The following is a 21,232-nucleotide window of genomic DNA, read 5'->3' on the forward strand; positions in this document are numbered from 1 at the left end:
GGCATAGTCACATATTTACTCACCTAACAAAAAGCACAGAAATTCTCTGTTAATTTCCCCCAGCTGAACTTCCATGCCATGCAAGCAGTAAAGATGTTCTACAGTGTCACATATTATTCTAGCTCACAATATGGGCACATGTCTTGGTCTCCCAGGGCCGTTCATCCTCTTCTGCCCAATTCCTCCTGAGGTAATCACCTTAAAATGCCTTAATTTCCAATGGAAAAGTTTTTTGCATTCCCCCCAATAAGGTAAGTAACTCTGAAAGCTACTCAGCAGGTCTCGGTGATATTTCTCAGAGTACAAGTCTAAGGACATACCTGTATTCGAACGCTTCTTTGGATTTTTGAGACTTCGGCACCTCCCACTGAGGGAGCTGCTGTTCTCGCTCATAGAATCTTGTGCTGAGGAAGCACTTCCCGTTGCTTCACTGTCTCTCATCATGCTTTCATACCCGCTGCTTCCTCCACTGTGGTAGAACAAGGCTGTTTTCCCCATGGCAGGTGGGAGCTCCCCACTCAGGACACTGCTGTTGTCACTTCCGTGGCCACTGCTACAGCGGTGAGGCTTCCGAGGTGGAGTGATCTTGCTGTAAGGTGAAGGCAGCAGGTGAACAGTTGGCTTCTCTTCTCCGTGGACGGCACTGCGATCATCTGTGTCTGAGTTCCTACGCAACTGCAGCCCTCTGGTGCCAGTGCTTCCTTGCAGAAGTTCTGAGATCCTCCCATTGACAGCTCTGAGGGGCAGTTTTGAGGAGAGCCCAGAGCCCCTGTTCCTGCTGAGAGACTGAGTAGACCAGGACATATTCTTTCCATTTGGAGGCAAGCCTGAACTCTGCCCCACAGACTGAGGGAGGGACTTGGTAGAGAAGCTAAGTGTTTTGGTGGTTGAGGCAGCCAGACTTCGAGCCTTAGGACTTGCCAAGAGGAGCTTGCTCACTGCAGAGATCTTTGATTGACTGGCCTTTGGTGAGGCCCCTGCAGACTGAGAAAGGCCTGAGTTTGTGGGTGAGGACATTGCACTGCGGTTGAAACTTCTCCCAGCTCTGGGCATTGTGGTGTCTTTCCCAGGACCCATCTTGGAGCTGACAGAGGACAGACTCTCTGCCCTTTCTAAAGACAGGCACTCATAATGGCTCCCACTGGACCTTCCCAAGGAATTGGTTCTGCTGGCCAGCTGTTCAAGTTTGGCACTAAACAATTTACTGCTGCTATTGTTACCGCTCTCCATACTGGAACCCTTTTGTTTCCCATTCAGCTCATCGGGAAAACTAGCCAGGAAAGGAGCTGGTTGGTTCAAAGGGCTGCTGGTGCTGCTACTGCAAGTGCTGTGCTGAGGGCTGGCCCTATTTTTCTGATCCAGGCTAGATTTCCTCACGGGAGGCAACGGCGGAGTTCCTTTTGGACGTGCGAGAACGCAGTGTTTGGGGGACGCAATCCTTCTTTCCAAGCTAGCTCTGGAAGTCTGGGACCCAACAGAACAGCTAATGGCACTGTTCTCCTCAATGTAATGATAGGAAACAGCATCCAATTCCTCCAGCTTGCTGGCCTTCTGAACGCCTCTTGTGAGGCTGCCATTTTTAAAGCTCTCCGTAGTGTGTGCTGGGCTGTGGGCTGTGGAACTGGGAAGTCCCATTTCACATCCATCTACAACCCTCTTCAGGTTTTCCGTTCCCGGGGAGCTGGAAGTCTCTCCGCTACTGCTGCTAAACCTGTCTACTGACTTCTGCTTCTTATTTTGTTGAGTGATGACTTCAGCCTTGGGGCCACAGCTTTCTTTTTTCACACTGTCTTCCCTCTTTAGCCAAGGATCATCAAATTTTATCTCTTTTCTTACACTGGATTCCTTCACCTCTTGAGGCTGGGGAACTTTTGCTGGTGACGACACTACAGATATGGTCTCAGGCAGCTCTTGTGCTTTAAAGGGATTAACAGCAATACAGGGATACACAGTAATGTTGGTCTTCATTGGAATGAAACCTTCACAACTGCTTAGGCTTGTGGTGTTTGATATTGTGACCATAGTCTTTCCCAGGGCTGATATTTTACAACCTTTGATAGGTGACATTTTATTAATACTTTCATCGGTAACCTCTGGCAGTACAAATATTTCCTCGGTGACTGGCTTTTGCTTGTCATTTATACAAACCACACTGCTGTTCTGTACGCCTCTTGCCAGTTCAGGAATGGGCGCATCTGCCAGTGCTTCCCCATGCCCATAGCATGCTTGGGCTATGAAGCTGTGGCATGACTGTTCGCCATCACTTCCGGTGCTCATTTCGCTCAACCACGAGCTGATAGAGGAACGTCTGCTTTCAGCCTCTTCAGCTTTGTGATCCAGTCCCATTTTTGGAAGAGGCATAAACTGGGTGATACTGACCTCAGACACAGGAGCTGTACTGGCATAGCATTCAAGATCTTCACTGATGCTGCTGATAATGCTAACCGGCCTAGACCCGGAGGCCAGAGCTTGCACAGAACAATCACTGTTAAAGCTGATGATACTTGTTGGACGTCCGTTCTCCAGAACCCCACTAATGGTCAGTTCTTCAACCAGGGTGAATACCAGCTCATCTTCTCCATTCAGCTCTAAGGGCTGCTGCACCGTGACCATGGTGGTGCTCAAAATCTCCTTCTTCGACTCAGGAGAAAGAGGTGGCTCTTGCTGTTGCTCCTGCTGCTCTTCATTGTCAATGGGCTCCCCATAATCAGCACTGCTGGAAGACACAGACTTTTTCATGAGCTGTGGGCTCATGCCAATGGGAGGAGTGCGGATCTCTGGCTGCATCAGAGACTCACTGGACACCATCCCGGAGTCCTTGCTTAAGGATGACGGTGGTGGTGCAGGGTTGGGCAGCACCCCTTTCTGGGTGTAAACCTTGCACCTCTGAGAAGGAGAAGTGGGCGGCTTGTACTCAGATGTCTTGGAAAGGCTTGCAATGCCAAGCCGTGGGGAACCCATGGGCCGGGGCTTGCTTTCTACAAAGCCGCAAGTGTTCAGGCTTTCTCGGCTGCTCTGCAGATCCGTGCTGTGGGATTGCTGGGAACAGTTTGTGTGGCTACTTGGACTGCCTGTAACACTCCTAGGTGATGGAGGGGTGGGTGCCTCATTAAGCACCCCGGTGTGAACAGGGGAATGGCTTCCCTGAATTTTGTTGGCTGTTGCATTCAGGTTTTCCTTGAAATCTTTATCAGGTTCTTGGCAGCCTGCCAGGCCTTCTTCTGATGCACTAGTGAGCTCTGCTGCTTGGCCTGACACAGGGCACTTAGTCACTTGATCGGAGCTGAACTGAACAGGCAGTTCTTCAAAAGGAAACGTGTCAGTCTCCTCACTGCCGTCAATGCAGTCTAACCTCTCCTGGAGTTCCGCAAATGTATTGCACTTCAAGCAGTCTCTCTCAGAAGTGCTGGGCGCTGTCTCACTCATGTCCTCCAGCTTGCCTTCAGTTTTGGTCTTCTGAAGGGCAGGAACTATGGGGACAAAATCGGGGGGACCTTCGTTGTCGGTCAGTTCCTTGTCCGAAAGGGCTGTGCCATTGGGGCCAACGTAAATGACGGTGTCGCATGACTGTTCGCTGCTAGAAGAATAATCTGGGTCACTTGACAAGTGAAGAATGGGGAAGTCTGGATCAACAACGTTCCGAGAATGGAAGGGCCTCAGCTGGGTTGGCCTCCGCATCCTCCCTTCTTCACAAGAACTTTCTCCTCCTGAAGAGCTTGACGTGTACTGTTGGGTAGGAAGACAGGGGAAAGGTTAGCATTTCAAAGAACCCCCTTCCATGGAGCTGAAATCCACACCCCATGCTCTCATATAAGCCTTCATGTATGCAGAGGCTACTGCAAAGGCCACCGGGCATGGAGACTGCTTCATTCAACATGCAGTAGAGTGCTATGTGAAGCTGGTGGCTTCTGGCATCAGGGATAAAGCCGCCAAGTCCACGTGGCAGCTTGCTGTACAGAAATGGTTTAGCATTTCAAACAGCTCCATGTGCTTGGGTTTAAGCAGCTGTCATACTGCTCTATTTGTTCATACAGGAGCAGTTGGTGGGGAGGGGACTTGCTTACTGGGAGGGAGAAGGGTGAGGCAGTGGGGAGCTGGGCACGGTGTGGATGCACCGACAGGAGGGGCAGATTGGCTCCGCAGGTGCGTCTGCACAGCACTGACCTCCCCAGGGCCTTGCCCTTCTCCTTACTGGGAAGCTGCAGTGACTCTGGACCACGGGTGCAAGCTGACTTCCATCCTCACTCACGGCTCCTCTGTTCATGCACACTGGGCTTTAGCAGAATCACAGAGAGTAAAATCAAGTTCTAAAGTGAAATGAAAACCAATTCATTTCAAACACGTTACTTTTATAAGGTTCTCCTTCATTCCTTTGTTATGAGTTTTGTCAATATTATTCCCATTTTTCATATGAAAAATTGAGGTTGGATAGTAGTGATCTGCCCAAGATAACATGGACCAACTCCTTATCATGGAGAGCTCCAACTCATGTGCTGTCAATAGTATGGTCTTCATGCCTGTTTATAAATACCCTATACAGCCAGACAGCAATGTCACTTACTGGGGTATGCTGTTGTGCAATCATATTGAGGAAAAATGCCTGATGCTGCAAGTCTTCTGCTGAACTCAGTAAATTGCTCTACCAACTAAATATGTGTAAGATTGGGCTGCATGCCACTTTGATCCCAGGGTTCCTTCTGACAGTTGTTAAAACAAATTCATTAAAAAGCCTGCCATGGCATTCTTGCAATTATTTACTCTGAAATTCATTCACTGATCACAGTGGAGTTACTTTAGATGGATGACTGAAGTCTACAGCTAAAACCAAAGGCTAATGATGTTGAGCTGAAACATATAGTTGAAAGTGGATGAGCATTTAGTAAGCAACACCCATCACTTAATTAGGTGGCTGGGATAAGCACACTTGGAAGTGTATTTCGCTAGAATCAAGGGGGCTTACTTCTGTGATTACAGCGGTGGGGATGAAAGCAGAAAAGAAGGAATGAAAAAAAACAAACCATGCCTCCCACGCCTTTCTTCCATTAACTATATAAAAGAAGGTTCACCTCTGCATTTCAGGATGCAAGGGAACACATTGATCCTCTAGTCCAGTTTCCAGCAACAAAAGCTCAAGTAATACTAACATTTCCTAGATTTTAATAATGCCAAATAGATGCGCTCAGTAACTTTCTGAAAGATCTCTAAGAAAGGATTCCACTACTTCTCTGTCCAAGTTATCATTTTTTTTTATAGTTAATATGTGTTTTCTGATACACTTTAACACAGTGGGACTTTCATTTTATTTCTTTATACATTTCATGAGCCTCCTTTCAAAGTGATTTCCACAAACTACTGAAGCCAATATCAAATGAAATAACAATTAAAACACTCCCAGCAATAAAATATAAGCAGCTAGCAGCATAATACATGTTGGCACAGAAGGAAGTCCTATTGAGGTAAGTATTGGATTGCAGCCTTAAGCTGCAATAAAAGCTGATTGCTTGCTTAAGAGAAGGAAGTTTCCAAAATTAAAAAGCCATTATCTGCTGGCAGAAATTGTCCAGAGTAGGAACAAGGCAAGTCTCCTTAGAGAGGCACTTCTACCAAGTCCTGATCCCACATGTCTAACTTCAAAAAGAAGTAAAAAGTCTCAGTGACTGTGAAGGAACATACTCTCCATACTAAAGTCCTAGGCAACTAACTTTCACAGTTTTACTTAGTTGTTGCAAATGTTAATTAATGTTTAGTTTTATTTAGATAGTGGCTAGAAAAGAAGAGATATAAAATAACGTGTGCTGGATCAACCTTTTCTTGCTGTAAATACATGTTAGCTTCTGATTTTTATCAGAACTGAGCACTGGTATATGCAATCTTCTCTAAAAGAATTATATAGAATTCAGATCAGAACACCAAGCTTCTCAATTTTCACTCTCAAGATAAAATATCATGCTTCAAATGCACTGGCTGAATTAGTACCACCCAGACCACATCAGCTAGTCTTCTTTTTTTTTTAAAAAAAAGTTTGTGTTCATTGTAAGGTTAATGAGGGAAATGCTATCAAAATTAACATTGGTGTCACACACTACAGCATGCTCTGTTGCAGAGATCTCTTCTGGGAAGAGATTGTTGTGCAGTGATATTTTGTAGAATCTGTTAATTGATCTCAGCTCACATTTAACAATCCTTAGGCTGCTAATGTGAATGATGTTAATAAATTATTCCAGCTTGACTTTTAACCAGGATTCCATGCTACATAGACTTCAAGAAAGCAACATCGGAGTTTGAACTCTGCCATTTCTGTGCCTATTATAACCAATCATTCATCTAACAATGAACATATGATTTCCCTCATGCACTCGGATGTGCTGCCATACCATCAGAAATTAAGAATATTGATTTTTGTTAGAAGCTGCACTTTCAAGGCCACTCCCATTTCTTTCGGATCCCTAGCTTGTCATACTCTTTCCAGAGCACAGCAACAAAAGAGTTTCCCCCTTGTCCTTACCTTTGTTTTCTTTTTCTTCATTCTTAAAACCCTGGATGCAATCTGGATGGTGGAAAGTGTTTCAGCATAGTTCCCTGCAGCTGCCGAAATGTGAGCTATCATGGTAGTACGGCAGTTCATGTTCCCAAGGGACTCCCGGAGCAACATGGTCAGCTTGCTGTCTCTGCAAAATAAAAAGAATTAAGGCTACATTAGTGAGCCATGTTTCACTTCGACTGTCGGGATGTGACTCCAGGTCTCAGCAAGATTTCTTCCTTTTTAATGGAATACTAATTAGCATTGTTCTTCGGGATTCTAGTGCACTACATCTGCCTCTGAACAAGCTGGAAAATCCCTGCACTGAAATGGAGAGGCTCTTATCTTTCAAGGGTTTTCTGCCTGTCTTGTTTTCCTAGCACATTTTCAGCAGTATTTTAGCACTAGAAGCCGCCTCATCACCAGGAACCCATTCTGGGCTAACTAGTTTTAAAAGAAACCCCAGCTGGATTTAAAGGCACAGAAGGATCAGGCCTTAAAACACACCACAAGTTTCACCTCCGCTCATTCTTTTTGATGTCTGAAGGTGGAATTAGTTTGTCCCATTTTCTCCCTGTCACACACTGAGTCACTGAACGGACTCATTTTTAGAAGACCTTGCAACCTCCGCCTCTCCATCACTTCCAATGATTGTAATGAGACCTGCAAATGGTATTGCATGACAATTGCTTTCGCACTGAAGAAACTCTGCTAACATTATCCATTAATGCAACCCCAATTATTACTGCAGGCGATGGCGTGCCATCAAAAATTCAACAACAAAAACTTATTTAAATGAATTTTTTTTAAAAAAAAACAACAACCCCAAACCAAACCTTGCCTCTTGTCAGCAGTGCACAAGACAATTCAGGAGTAAAACAGTCACTGTGTTATGTGATGATAGTGGGAACCATTCATTCTATTAATGCAGTTAACAAGGGTACAATTCACCAGGCACTTGTCCTTTGAGAGCCCTATGGGAATGGATGGGAATTATGCTCCCTCCTCAGTAATGATATTATTAATAATAATAATAATAATAATAATAATAATAATAATAATAATATTTATACCCCACCATCCCTAGTTCCCTGCAGAACTCAGCAGGGAGGAGGATGTGGACAAAACTAAAATTAGTTGGCTCCAAAGGCCATCCATGAGACAAAGTAAGGCAACTGGGTGTCAGGATCCACGGGGCAGCAAATCCAGCCTCCAATGAATGCACTGCCTGAGGTTGCTGCAGCAGTGGCAGTAGTGGCTGTGGCCCACTCCTTGGAAGTCAGATCTGCCTCCTCCTCTGCAATGTCCACCCAATGCTGCCTCTACAGCTGCCTCTTGGTGAATAGTAGGCTCTGCTGGTATCCTCACACCCCTAGGGAGGAAATAGCAAAGGCTGCCCTCTGAGGTCTCCTGGGGCCTGCACGACCTGGTGTGATTGGTTCTGGCACCACCTAACATTGGCTTCCCTGCCCAACCAGAACCAATGAGCACCAGCCTCTACTGGTACTTCCCCCTGCTGCCACAAGGGGTAATTTGCTGGAACTGCTTGCTGTGAGGGAGCGGGATACTAACACACACACAATAGAGTTACTATGTGCAGATATAGCAGCTCTATTGTGAGTGTGTGTGTGTTTACAGATAAAGTACAAGATAAGCAAATTATTTCCTGATTATTTTTCTTAAGAGAGCGAGCCTAAAGACACTGGCTGCAAGACATATTGCTATCCTAAATAGATCCATTCAGCAGCAAATGGCTCCATTTCATCATGTCTAAACAAAGCACCCACCAGAAAGTCTGAAAGTTTCCCCAGAAAGTTCAAGTGCAACCTTCTGTTTTGTACAGAATCTGCCGGTTCTCAGCTCCCTGTGGGCAAAGCTAGTCAATCCCTCTACAGTATTTGATGGCATGTGATGTAAACAAAAGTCCATTAAGATGACAGCAAGGAAAAATGCATTCATTTCTCTGATTCAGCTTTGAATCCACACAGACCAAGAGATAAAAGGCTGTTGTGCAAGCTTCGTGCATCATCTCTTCATCAAGGAATACTGCAATATCAAATTCTGTGCAAGAGTAACCACTATTCCATGGATGATGTACACAGAAATTATTAACATCTGTATGGAAATCGATACCAAGCCTTTCATTTACTCATGCGTCCATCAAAGCACAACATGGAATGACAGTGCAAAAGGGCAACAGACTACATCTAGGTCTCATGAGAATAACTAAGTCATGCAGCCATCATCAGCAAACTGGTGTGGTCTTCCTCGAGACTTATAAATGATGGATGTGTGTGGGTCACCTGAACCCTGAATTACGCTGAAGTGCTGTTGGAAGAGAGATGATATTACGCACATTCCTGTGCTACATCTATTGAGATTATGCTTATAAATAACAACAGATGATTTTAAAAACCAGCAATGTTTCATATTCGACTCAAAAAAGTCTAGCATTATCTTGATAATCTTCCCTTTGCTGTAGGCTACAGTTAGCTGCCTCCTTTCTTATAGCTAGCTACACAGCTTCCCAAAAGAAAACTACAAAGGAAAGGTTACTAATCATGCAATTTGCAAATATTTTGCATTTTATATTCAAGATCTGGACCTCCCAATTCAATGGTTCAATTATCTCTTTCAATAAGATATGCTAATGATGTTTTTAAAAAACCCCTCACACAGACAGAAAAAATGCCACCAGACACAAGCCACCTAGTAGTTGCTGCCTCTGTTCCTTTGATCTTGCAGCAGTTTAAATCTCTGGATTCTTTCTTCTTTTTAACCACACCTATTATATTTCAAAATATACCGGTACCCTACAAATAGATATACAAATGCACAGGGCATCTGTATTTTTTTGAAAGCTGATTCTATCCCTCTGTCAGAAGAAAGGAAGATGGGTGCTTTATTTCAATAAGGAAAATAAGCCAATATTCTTCAGAAGCTAGGTTATTTCTAGTGGGGTAATCAAAGGTACTTTGAAAAAGGATAATTGTTATGTAAAAATACCCCACAAAACATTTTATATCAAAAGATATTTCTGCTGACTTCAACTTTAATAAAAGTAGCATACCAAAATATGGATCAAAACATTCTGAAGATGGCCTTTCAAGATGGCACAAATCCCCAGTCCTAAATTACCCTTGTGTGACAGCAATTCAGTAGCTCTGTTCCCAAAGATGCAGTTAGAATTCTGTGTTATGAGGAATATAGTTATAATTAATTAACTAATTTGTACACCACCTTCAGTCAAAAATCTCAGGGTGGTTCTCAGCATAAAAATATAAAATAAAAACACATAATACATAATAAAAATAAGAACAAAAGCAAAACAAACCAATAGCATGCCCCCCCAAAAAAAATATTTGAAAAGACACAGAATGTTAATCAACCAAAGGCCTGGCTGAAGAGAAACATTTTCACGTGGCACCTAAAGATGTGCAATGAAGGTGATAGGCAAGCCTCCCTGGGGAGAGCATTCCACAAATTGGGAGCCGCTGCAGAAACTATCGCAAGCCCTGTAATCACCTGGTCCCTGCCCACCATCTAATGTTGTTGTTGATTATTCAGGCAGTTATTGGCTATAGCCAAACTACCCTTTCTAGGGAAGACTCTTCAGTGTTGTGGATCACAGATATTGACTTTCTGGCTGCTGTGAGACTGCTCGAGTTGTACAAGGGATTACTGCCCCCCCCCCCGAGCCAGGCTCCTCAAAGGAATCAAGGGCTTCCATTGCTAACAACCTGACAAATGGTGCTGGGACCATGCCAGATGGGACAAGTGAGCAAGTGCTCCTCTGCACACTAGGAATATTTGGCCCTTTAACAGCCATCTTCTTTAGCCCAAATGGGGTGGACCTTGGGGAAGGTGGACCGGAGGAAGCTAAGCCTTAGTTCACCTTCTGCCTCTGTCACAGCAAATTGCTCACTTGAATCTATCCATGGTGCTTCAGCCACTGTCCTGCCTTGCTGCTGTGGGAATCTGGTATGGACAGGTCAGAACAATTAGTTCTGATACATATATTTTCATTTTGCTGGAAGTGGAGCCTTGCAAGGAACAGGACTGATGGAGAACAGGCCCCAGTAAGCTGTAGAGGGACAGAATTGCCAGTCAGCTGATGGGTTTGAGACTTCCCATGCCACTCAAGGATAAAAAATGCAAATATGTAATTGACATTGAAATAATAAAACTGCCTCGGCTATACCATTTTGGGTTGCAGGTGGGTACTGGGCCTCCATAAACACACACTAATTATTATTAGAAATATTATAGTCTAGCCTTCTCCTTGGCATGTTAGTTTTTCTGTGTGCAGGAATCCTTTTACAGTCAGGGAGCCATCCCACCCTGGGAACCCTTATTGGCAAGCCTGAAGTGCTGCAATCAGAAGCCCAAACACAAAGCTGCTACCTCACTGAGAACTAGGATTCAGTATGCTTCCCTTGCATTCAGATGTACCTCCTCGCACCTTGAGCTGAATGTGAATGATCAGAAAGGAGTGTTCTGTCTGTGATTGTCAAGGTGATTACTAAAAAAAGAAGATGATGAACAGCATCGATTTCATTTCCAAACGAAAAAGGAAATATCCAAATGAATGGGAACAAAGTTAAAAACATTGGCTCACGATTCCCCTGTCCCTAGGAGATTATTTAGACAATTTTATGTATTTATTCCAGGTCTAAAACATATTAAGTCATAAATATTTTATCTTTCCTCCCCCCTCTCATTCTTCCTTTCCATCTCTCGTAGGACTCTAACCAATAAAAAAACAGGAATGCAAACATTGGTGACAGCAAAATTAAAGCTGAAAACAGAACCTTTTTTTTTTATTAAGCCATATAACATGCCATGGCATGTGTCCCTACTCATACAAATCACATATCATGCTTTCTTGCTAGGCAGCAGGCCAATGGCAAATGCTATTAACCATCTAGGTGTGTGATTATTACATGATAAGGCGTTGTACGCCCTTGAGCCTGCTGTCATACAGTAATTTATTGGCAGAAAGTGAGCAAATGTTAATATATTTCATGTAGTCAGTAAATATAAACATTATGCCTGCACCTGCTTCTGTCTGTATTAGTCAACTAATAAGAAAAAGTATAATTTGGTATAGCATAGCAGCATTTGATTGGTGTGGTGTGCTAAGTCTTCTCTAAATTGTGAAACATCATGGTTGGATCCCAGCCCTACTCCTTGTAGTGCAATTGTCAATACTCTTCAATAGGAGGGTCAGGTTAAACATCATGTTACTACACAAGATGATGTTTGTGGTGTTGTCTGCAAGTTTAGATGCCTTTGATAAAACGATTAGGAAAATTCATGGAAGTTATGTCTGTTAATGGTCATTAGCTATGATGGCATAATGGAACCTCTGTGTAAATGGGCAAAATTCCTTGGATTATTAGAAGCAAGACATAAGCAAGACATAAATAAAACAGAAGATAAGCATCACTTTCACAGCATGCCCTGCTAGTGAGCTTCCAGAAGAAAATGCTGGACTAACAGAACCTCAATTTTCTGCTGAGCCTGGAATATACACACATCCTTTTAAAGATCAGTGTGAGCTTGATGATCAAGAGATCTACACAGCTCCATTTTTTATATTGAGGTAGAACTTTTTGATTCATTAATTAATGTTGCAACCCTGCTATCGTCGCGTTTTATAGACAGGAATTAAGAATTTTAGACAGGAAGTCAATCTGGGGTTTTGAGGTCTTCAACAACGTACCCTAACAATGATCCCATACGTCTGTCAGGCCCAGACCTACCACTGGGCCGAGTGAGATGCTTTCAGTACTATTTTCACCTCAGGAAGCAAAATGTCTTGGCCCAGAACTGTAGACATTCCTGCTTTAATAAACATTTACATTGTGGAACAGAATAAAACTATGCTTAGTTATGGGGTTTAATTGTTTTTGTATGCTGGAGAAACAGAGATAAGAGGTAATTCCAGTTCTTGAAGGATTACTGGTTAAAAGAGAAAGGAAACAGAAAAAGGGAAGAGGGACAAAAAGGAATTGTGACAACCAATTGCACTGAAAAATAGTCACAGTCTTGTTTGCTAAAATTGCCTGTATGGGGTTTGTCTTTCATTATGACATAGTCATTTCTGGTACACAAGCAGTTCTATAAAAAGGAAGATTAAACATGAATGTCAGAGTAAGCTAGGGTGTTACTAAGACATGAAAAACAGACCTGGTTTTGTAAATTTCATAGAAATGGCATGTTTAGTGGCTTTGTTCCTAAAAAGCATAAGGTGTACTGTCACTTTAGTACAGGTCAAAGCTGGGATACGCATGAATATTCATTTGAGATATGCAACTCAAACAGATACATTAAATGTAGTCACACATTCAATGTAACATACAGTTTGACCTTAAGGTAAAACAATTCCCGAATGTTCTTCACTCATACATTTTTCCTTTGGTTTGCTCTCATTTTCTAGTACTTAGACCTTTTAACAGCTATTGTTGCCATCACCCTTTTCATTATTAGAAGACTCTTTCTAGTAAATTTGGGCAGTAACACTTGCCTACCACCAACAGTCATACTAAGTTTCACATAATCTTACAACAGAAATTAATTTTAAATTATTCTCAGTCAGCATGTAACAAACCCCAGTATCAGATAATTATGAATCTATTACAGAGCTAATGCAGTCCATAATTTACACAAGATCTATATTGTTGCCAGTATGCCACAATGCTGTACAGATTCCTGTACATTCAGTAAGGCATATTTGCATGTAAGCATCCAGAATATTTTAGCCTAAATATCTTTCAGTGAGATAGCAAAATCATCACTGAAAATATTGGTAATATGGGAGCCTCCTGAAAAGAGATGATGAGAGATAAATATGCATTGTAACTAAAATCTCAATGCTTATACCATATACATAAATATCATTACATCAACCTTCATTTGATATAAAACACACCACACAATTGTACAAGCAGTGTGTTATTGCAAAATATCTAAACAGCCAGTACACAACAGATGAACAATCATCAGGATGACTGATGCTTATGAGGACTAGAACTTTGGAAGCAATTTTGCCTGTCATTATGTAAATATTGGCCTATGTTTAACATTATCAATGGAATCTTATTATTTATTATATACTCATTTTTATACCATATCTTTAAAAAAAATAATCATAGAGAACAGATGTATTTTCTGGAAAAGACTCATGTTGAAAATTTAACAACATGATTTGGTAAAGGTTTGCTTACCAATTGTCCATGAAAATAATAATGAATTTTTCTCAGATCTTTTGGGATGGATTACAAATAGATTGTGGCAACTCCTGAGAGTTACCAGTGATACTTCCCACAGGTCTCCTGAAATGGGAAGAACAGCCAGAAAGTGTGAATAATTCACTGGAATCCTGGCATTTTGACTGACTATACTAAAAGCTCAATTGTGTAATTTGCACAACTCCGCTCCCATTTTCTTGCTGAGCTCCTACAAGCTTTACTGAGTCCTCAGAAGAATGGCCACCAATGAGCTCCTTGGTCTTTCTTCTTGTCTGTCCTTTGAAATTGACTTGTGCCCTGGGCAAACCACTGAAACAGGAGACAAGCTTAGTGGAGTTTCTTCATCGGTGAACTTTATTTCTGGCAGTCAAATACATGTGTTATAACGCCACATTTACATTATGTGCAATTTCTCTCCAGAAATACAGAAAGCAATTCATAGCAGGAGGAGAGAGGTTAAGCACAGAGGTTCTCAGTGCTTTTCCTTTTAACTTCAATATACAAGATCCTATTCAAAAGCAATAATTCACTCTATAATAACTCTCTTTTCTCCAAGCTGGGGTGGTGGTGGTAGAATCAAAGAGTTTTAGAAAGAATCCAAAGGGCTGGGTCATTAACCACTTGTGGCACAAAACATAACTCTCTTAGAATTCAGAAAAGAGTGTTGAACAACTGCATATAAATGCGAGAGTCTTACAGTAAAATATTTTCTCCTGATCAAGCTAGGAGTGAGAGATGTATTGTGGATGTACCCTGGACTGGAAAAGTAACAGAACATTCACATGGGTGTTATGTACAATGGCCATTTCTCTCCTGGACCCACCTGCAAGGGCTATGTGGTTTGAGCCCTTTTCAATAAGCAATAATGGTGTCTCTGAATCTATTCAGGGTTAAAAGTGGGCTAAAGTTAATACCCCTCCACATTTCCTCATCTTCATAACAACTGATTTCTTCTTTTTGAAGAGAGTGATGTATGTGTAGCCCCAGCAGCTAAATTCAAGAGAAAAACTGTGTGAGCAGAATTGGGGACTAAACAACAGTGGACATCAGAGTTGAGCAGGGTGATTTTTAAAATAGAAACAAAATAATCTTACTAATGGTTTCTCTCTACAATTGAAAATATTACTCCCAGTTCTTAAATAACGGAAACACGTTTATGGGCCCAGATGACAAAAAAAGCATCAGAAGAAATACAGTTTTTGCTTCTTAGCAAATACATTGCTACTGGTTTGGTGTTGAACTAACTGGTGATCTCTCGGGGTCTCTTCCAACCCTGTGTGCTTGTGATTGTAAAAATAAAAACTATAAGGTGGTAAAAAACAACCCCTGGCTGAACAGGTCTAGCTGGACATAGTCTAAGGTAAACTAAGGTGATCAGTTGCCATAGGGCAGGAGTGGAGATTTTCTGGCCCTCCAGATGTCGATGAACTATAATTTCCATCAGCCCTAGTAAGCATGGAAGTTATCATTCTCCAACACCTGGGGGCCAAAGGTTACTACACCAGCCATAGGGAATAACTGGTAGATCTTCATTTACTGTAAATGATGACTGGTAAGTATTCTGGGAGAGGAGAGCCATTTTGGGGAAGGGGGCATGCATTACCTCCTGCACCTTCATTGAGAAACTGATGTGGGAGTACTGAACCTACGACAGCCATTGGAGTGTTTAATACTGTAATTCCACCTGTGCTCAACCTTCATGCTTCTAAACAAACACAAATATTACAAAGCACCAGCAAGCCTCCAGTAAAGTCACGCCTTCCCTTGTTAATTTTAAAGAGCCTCAAAGACTCATTTCTTCATCATGGCCTTTGGGGGTTGAGCTATTGGATGCTGTTCTCCAGAGATAGATGGACTATTTGTATTTTGATTCTTTTTTAAATGGTTCTGTTGTTGGACTATTTGTATTTTGATTCTTTTTTAAATGGTTCTGTTGTTGTGATAGATTTTATATATATATATATATATATATAAAATCTATCACTTTGGGGCAATTTTGCCTAAAACATAGTTGCACACCCTATTAAATAATAGTTAAATTCCAAAGGAAACCAAGCCCTGGTAACCAGTGAACCACTGAACATCTTATTGTGTAGAGAATTTGGGAATACCTAACAGTATGTATGCTCGTTTAAGAAGGCCTTCTTGTCTCTCCTTACTATTTATTTATTTATTTTTTTGAAATCTGCATTCAATTTCCTGTATCTTTCACTATCTCCCTCGCATTTTGCTTGCCTTCTCTCCCCCGCTATTTGTAAGGCCTCGTTGAAGCTACCAGCATGAGTTTGAGGCAGTGGAAGACAGGAGTGCCTGGCGTGCTCTGGTCCATGGGGTCACGAAGAGTCGGACACGACTAAACAACTAAACAACAAACAGTATGTATGAAATTAAAAAGAATGGAAACTGACGGGCACAGTTCATATGTTACCAGCGTGTCACAGGTCTTTTATTTTGTTTGGTTATACCATTTATATGTTCATTTTACATTGAAAGGTTTTGAACACATATTACTGGTAGATTCATGGATCTTCAGTTCTGTTTTAAATTATGTTTTTGAGTATGATTCTATTCCTATCCCACCAAAATGTTGTTCAACATTTCATTATGTAAGATTAGCCTATGGGTAGGTACTTTATAATTTGCATAATTTTACTTTCTATTATGCTATGGGCTCAACTGTTCTTTATAATTTTTACAACTCAGCTCTGATTTTATCAGTGGAACTTATTGTTTAACAAAAATGATCCCCCCCCCAGCTCTGATTGTAGCATGAGTCCTCAGAGTGGATACCAGTGAATCTCTTCATCTATCATTTTGTCTGTTCTTTGAAACGAACTTGTGCCTTTGGCACATCATTGGAAGGATTAGCAGAGTTTCTCTATCTGTGAACATCACTGCTAAGATAAAATTTTAAAAAGCTACTTATGTTCTATCACTTAATCATCCAGTCCACCAGTAGGTGGATCCTATATGTTCTACTTGTTTAACCATCTCACAGGCACCTACCAGAAAACAACAAAAAATCAGGATAAAATGCAAAGAAACAGATTATATTGTACACGTGCCTACATCTCTATATTGAGGGCAGCTTGTAATAAATTTTATCATAACAGAAGAAATCTCAGTTAAACTGAAAACTAATTAGGATCCATATGCTTATGTCAGAGAAAAGAGTCTGACTGCTACAATACTGCTGACTGTGGGTGGATCTTTAAAATAGTGCTGATGTTATACACTACAGACAACAGATGACTAGAGTAATTGTGTTTGCACACCAGGCACTGCAATATTCACAAATAAATGGCATACATGAGTCATTTTGTACTCATAAGTACCAGAATATACTCACAACCAACAATCTATTAATAAAGGTAGTCTCCTGATAGGGAATTAGAGGCAGAGTAACAAGAGGCAGAAAGGACCAGGCCTGTACTGTGGCCTGCCACTGTTTCAGTGGCTTGCAAACTGAATTGCTAGGACAAACATTTAGAAAGCAAAAGCCACATTTCAGACACAGTGCAGGGTCAGTGCAGCTGCACGGTCTGCAAGGCAGAACGTGGCCTCCTACATAAGCTGGTATCTCCTTAGGAGCAACTTCCTGAACTTGCTGAGTTGGTAGATCCTATGTGGAGATTCCCCAGGAATTTAGATTCTCCCTTCACTATAAATCCCATGTCACAGCTCTATACAGAAACACCATGGCAGGAGTTAGAGGAACCAAACAGTTTTTAGGAGTGGGGACACTGTCCAGTGCATGAGTGGCCAAAATAAAGGGAAGCACTCATGTCTCCACAAACAGGAGTAAGAGGCACCCGCAAACCTCTAGCAGGTCAACGATGGAGACATTTTAACAGCTGTCCTTCCTTGCATCTTTCATTTATGGCACAAACATCAGCTACTGTGCAAACAGGGCACTGGGCAATTACAAAAAAGAAAACTCCAGGAGGAAAATGAAAGTTTCCTTTTCTCCACCTGATGCCTGACCATGCTTGGAACAAGAATGTTAGAGATTGCTTCTAAGAGCAATGAAGCACTGTTGCCATGTCATATTAATGCAACTGGAAGGCAAATTTCCTCAGACTTATGGTAATCACATGATAGCTTTCATGTAGTCAGGCTATCATAGAGCAGCTGCTATGTTTGGAATTTCTAATGTATCTATAAAGAGTTAGACATCAGGTGATACTCCTGCTATACGATAGTTATTACTTCAGCTGGTCAAGTGAATTACTGCTGAGCATACGTTTGTGAGTGTACCTTTCTGACTGATTACATTTAAATAAATTTGCATAGTACCAAAATCAGGAATTCTTAGAAAGTCAAATTTTCACCCCTTCTTAAATATGTGTGTACATATGTCAATAGCAGTTCCTTTCATCATTAAATACAGCCAACAACTCATGGCACACACACAAAGGCTAGGGTCTTAATTTTTTTTAAGATTTCTTGCCTTTATATTGAAGGAAGGCTCTGATCCTGGCATTGTCTCCAGAATTGATGAATGCATGTATAAACATAACATATTGTCATCACAAATAAATGTCCTTCCCTGTTATTAATCTGATTACCCAAAGGAGCTGGAATCACTATAGCATTCTTTAGGAGGCAAGACAGGACAGTGACCTCTTCCAAACTCAATCAGTCTTGACAGTACTTGGTAATGCTTGTTAAAATTCATTGACTTTAGCAGCACAGTATGTATGGCAATAAGTGGCTGGTTGTAAGCCACTGGAACATTTATTTGGTACCAGCTGTATTCACAGATGAAGCACAGAGCAACTTCACATGCTAACAATGAAACACAAAGGAAGTCCAAGTGACTTGTGTGTCTTTATTTGTATATTGATGCTTCCTGTATATTATCCAAAGAGGGTACCCATTCATCTCCTTGATGAGATATGTTAGCTCCCACATACAGAGCTACTGATCATATTTCTCCCCAAAGTGAAACTTCAAATGTTACACAGAAAGTGCACAAAGGATGTGTGACATGCACACACTTCCTCTGCCAACTCTCCTTCATATTGTCCAAAACAATTCATAGTCTCTGCCCAATTTTCATTAGACAGAAACAGCAGGAGAAAAGGGAAAGGTTAATGCTAAACTTCATTCACATCAGTGGGTGTGCTGCTCAACAACAGGTGCCATTGGACACCATCACTCCTCTCTTACTATTTCCGCGCATGCATGCTTCTGCCTCCCACCCCACCCCCCAATGATTCCTCCATGAAAACAGGAAAGAACTGTATGCTGGTATGCCAACCCAAATTTCATCACTTTACTCTCACAATTTTCTGGGTTAAGGAGACTGCAAGTAGATTTTTTTCTGGAATCAGATAACATGGAAATGAGCACTAAAAATGTGTTTTATTCCATTAGTTTTCTGGAATTGGCTTTTACACTATGTAAAAGCTCAAATATTGCGCTGGGATTAAGTTAGGGAAATGTAGGGGAAATGAACTAAGGAACTGTGTGAATGCAGCCCATGGAAACTCTCCAGGTGGCCTCATATCTGACAGTGAAAATGCTGCCAATATCTTATGACCTTAATGACACAGCATATACTGGACAACATGTCTCACAGTACTGTCTTGTGTCTCTGTTCAGGAGAATACTACATTTTTTTTTCCTGGGACTCCCCTGCTGTGAATCATTACAACTCAGACGTGGAGGGTTGTTATTTCCTCAAGTGAAATTAACGTCAAATATTGGTGATTGTGTCATGCATATTCATGAACTTTTGAGAAGGTTTCATAATTAGATCAGTTGGGTGAGATTCCCTTGATCTGAAGTAGCAGGGGCCCCCCATCAAGACGCCAACCATCTTGTAGCGTGACCTTCCCAATTTCCTGCACTAGAGAACTGATCTTGTTATCCTAATTGCAATTCCAAATGGAGTGGTACCTGAAAATAAATTGACTGCTGTTCAATTTCACAAACCACTCGGATTGGAATTGCAACCAGTATAAATAGAGCAACTTTCCAGGAAGCTGGGGAGGTCACTCAGTAGGATTGTTGGCATCTGCCGGAGAAAACCTTTGTGTGCCAGCCTCCTGGTGCTTTCAGACCGTAGCACAGCAGTAAGGAAAAGCAGAACTATTTCTGTGCTACGAATTAAACATTTTTCTTGCCTATACATGTGTCTCAGTTCATACAGCTTATTCCTTCAAATAAAAGCATGCTTTTACAATAGCCCAAAACATTATATACAGTAAGAATATCGAAGTCACTAACAGAAAGCCCTTAAAAAAATTCTGTTATCCCTAATTATCTCATAAATACAATTAATCAATCCTCAACATCACAACTGGCAAGTGTAGTCTTATACGGAAAAATGGAAGAGGAGGGAAAACATATTCCAAAGCGTTTTGATCTGTGATGACCCATAGCACTGTATGTTACATGGAGGACAGCACCAAGGGAGTCAAGTCCAAACATTAACCACAAAACATCACTTTGTATACCAACTTAGAACTGTAGGGGAAATCTAGGGATAGACAGATCAGTCTGTTTCTGGTCAGTGTCAGTTTTGCACATGTTCACTCATAAGGTAATTCAGTTTTGTGTCTGCATCAATGAGTAATTAAAAATACAAACATGAACATTTATTTACATTATTTTCGAATGTATTTTTGCACTTTTTAAAAGAAGAAAGTGCATACAAAAATGCAATTTATCCCACAAGGAATTTCTGTATGCATTTTAATGTGCAAGGTACATTGTCATATGCAGTTCTGATCAAAGAAGAACTGCACTGCAAAATTCACTACTAAGTGCAAAAATAATTACTGATCCTTGTCTGGGAAGTACAAATCAGGTTGGCTTGCTTAAGAATTCAGATCAAGCAACACCCTCAAGTATCTGTATCTAGAGATCATTACAAAAACTGAGGTCATTCAACTTTCTCAGAAAATCAGATTGTACATAAAAAATAACCTCATCTGAATAGAAGTAAATAATGTAGGGATTCCTATCTGAAACATTCCCATTCTTGGGGGTGGAATCTGAAAAGCAGAAGAGTTTCATTTGATAATTAGGAAACTTACCAGGAATATATAAATTATGTATATACTTGGAAACTTAATGAACTTCTATTATTTTCACCTGGAACAGGCTTTGTATATACCTGGAGCCACCACACACAAAATGGCTGCCACATGAAGACTGCTTGAAATCATTCTCCATGGCAACTGTCTGCATGTAGTGAGCCTTTCATGTGCTGTGGCTCAGCAAACAAATCAGGAAGTTTCCTATGTAATTTTTAGTCTTAATTTTATTTTTTTTAAATTTGCCTTAGTGTTAAGAAAATTCTCTCTGTGTACCAATGGCAGGCAACATGTCAAGCAAATTAAGGCAGCTTCTAATGGACAATTTTCATACCCACTGGCCATTAGAACTTGGCTAGACATATCAAAATCCTTCAATTATTTGTTTATTTAGTTATCACATTTGTATTCCA

The 21,232-nt window shown here is 41.2% G+C and overlaps 1 protein-coding gene across 6 annotated transcripts in view; it reads right to left on the reverse strand.

Annotated features, from left to right (window-relative positions):
• The window catches only part of KIF26B (kinesin family member 26B), a 271,678-nt gene that overhangs the window by 18,491 nt on the left and 231,955 nt on the right, over positions 1-21,232 (reverse strand). For all 6 annotated transcript variants that reach the window (XM_082214955.1, XM_082214954.1, XM_082214957.1 and 3 more), the window contains 2 exons: positions 6,506-6,668; positions 321-3,726 (listed from right to left, as the gene is read on the reverse strand). In XM_082214955.1, the coding sequence (XP_082071081.1) occupies positions 321-3,726; positions 6,506-6,668 (3,569 nt within the window). The remainder of the gene's footprint in view (positions 1-320; positions 3,727-6,505; positions 6,669-21,232) is intronic.

Source organism: Podarcis vaucheri (genome assembly GCF_965113315.1).
Source record: "Podarcis vaucheri genome assembly, chromosome: 3".
NCBI lineage: Eukaryota > Metazoa > Chordata > Lepidosauria > Squamata > Lacertidae > Podarcis > Podarcis vaucheri.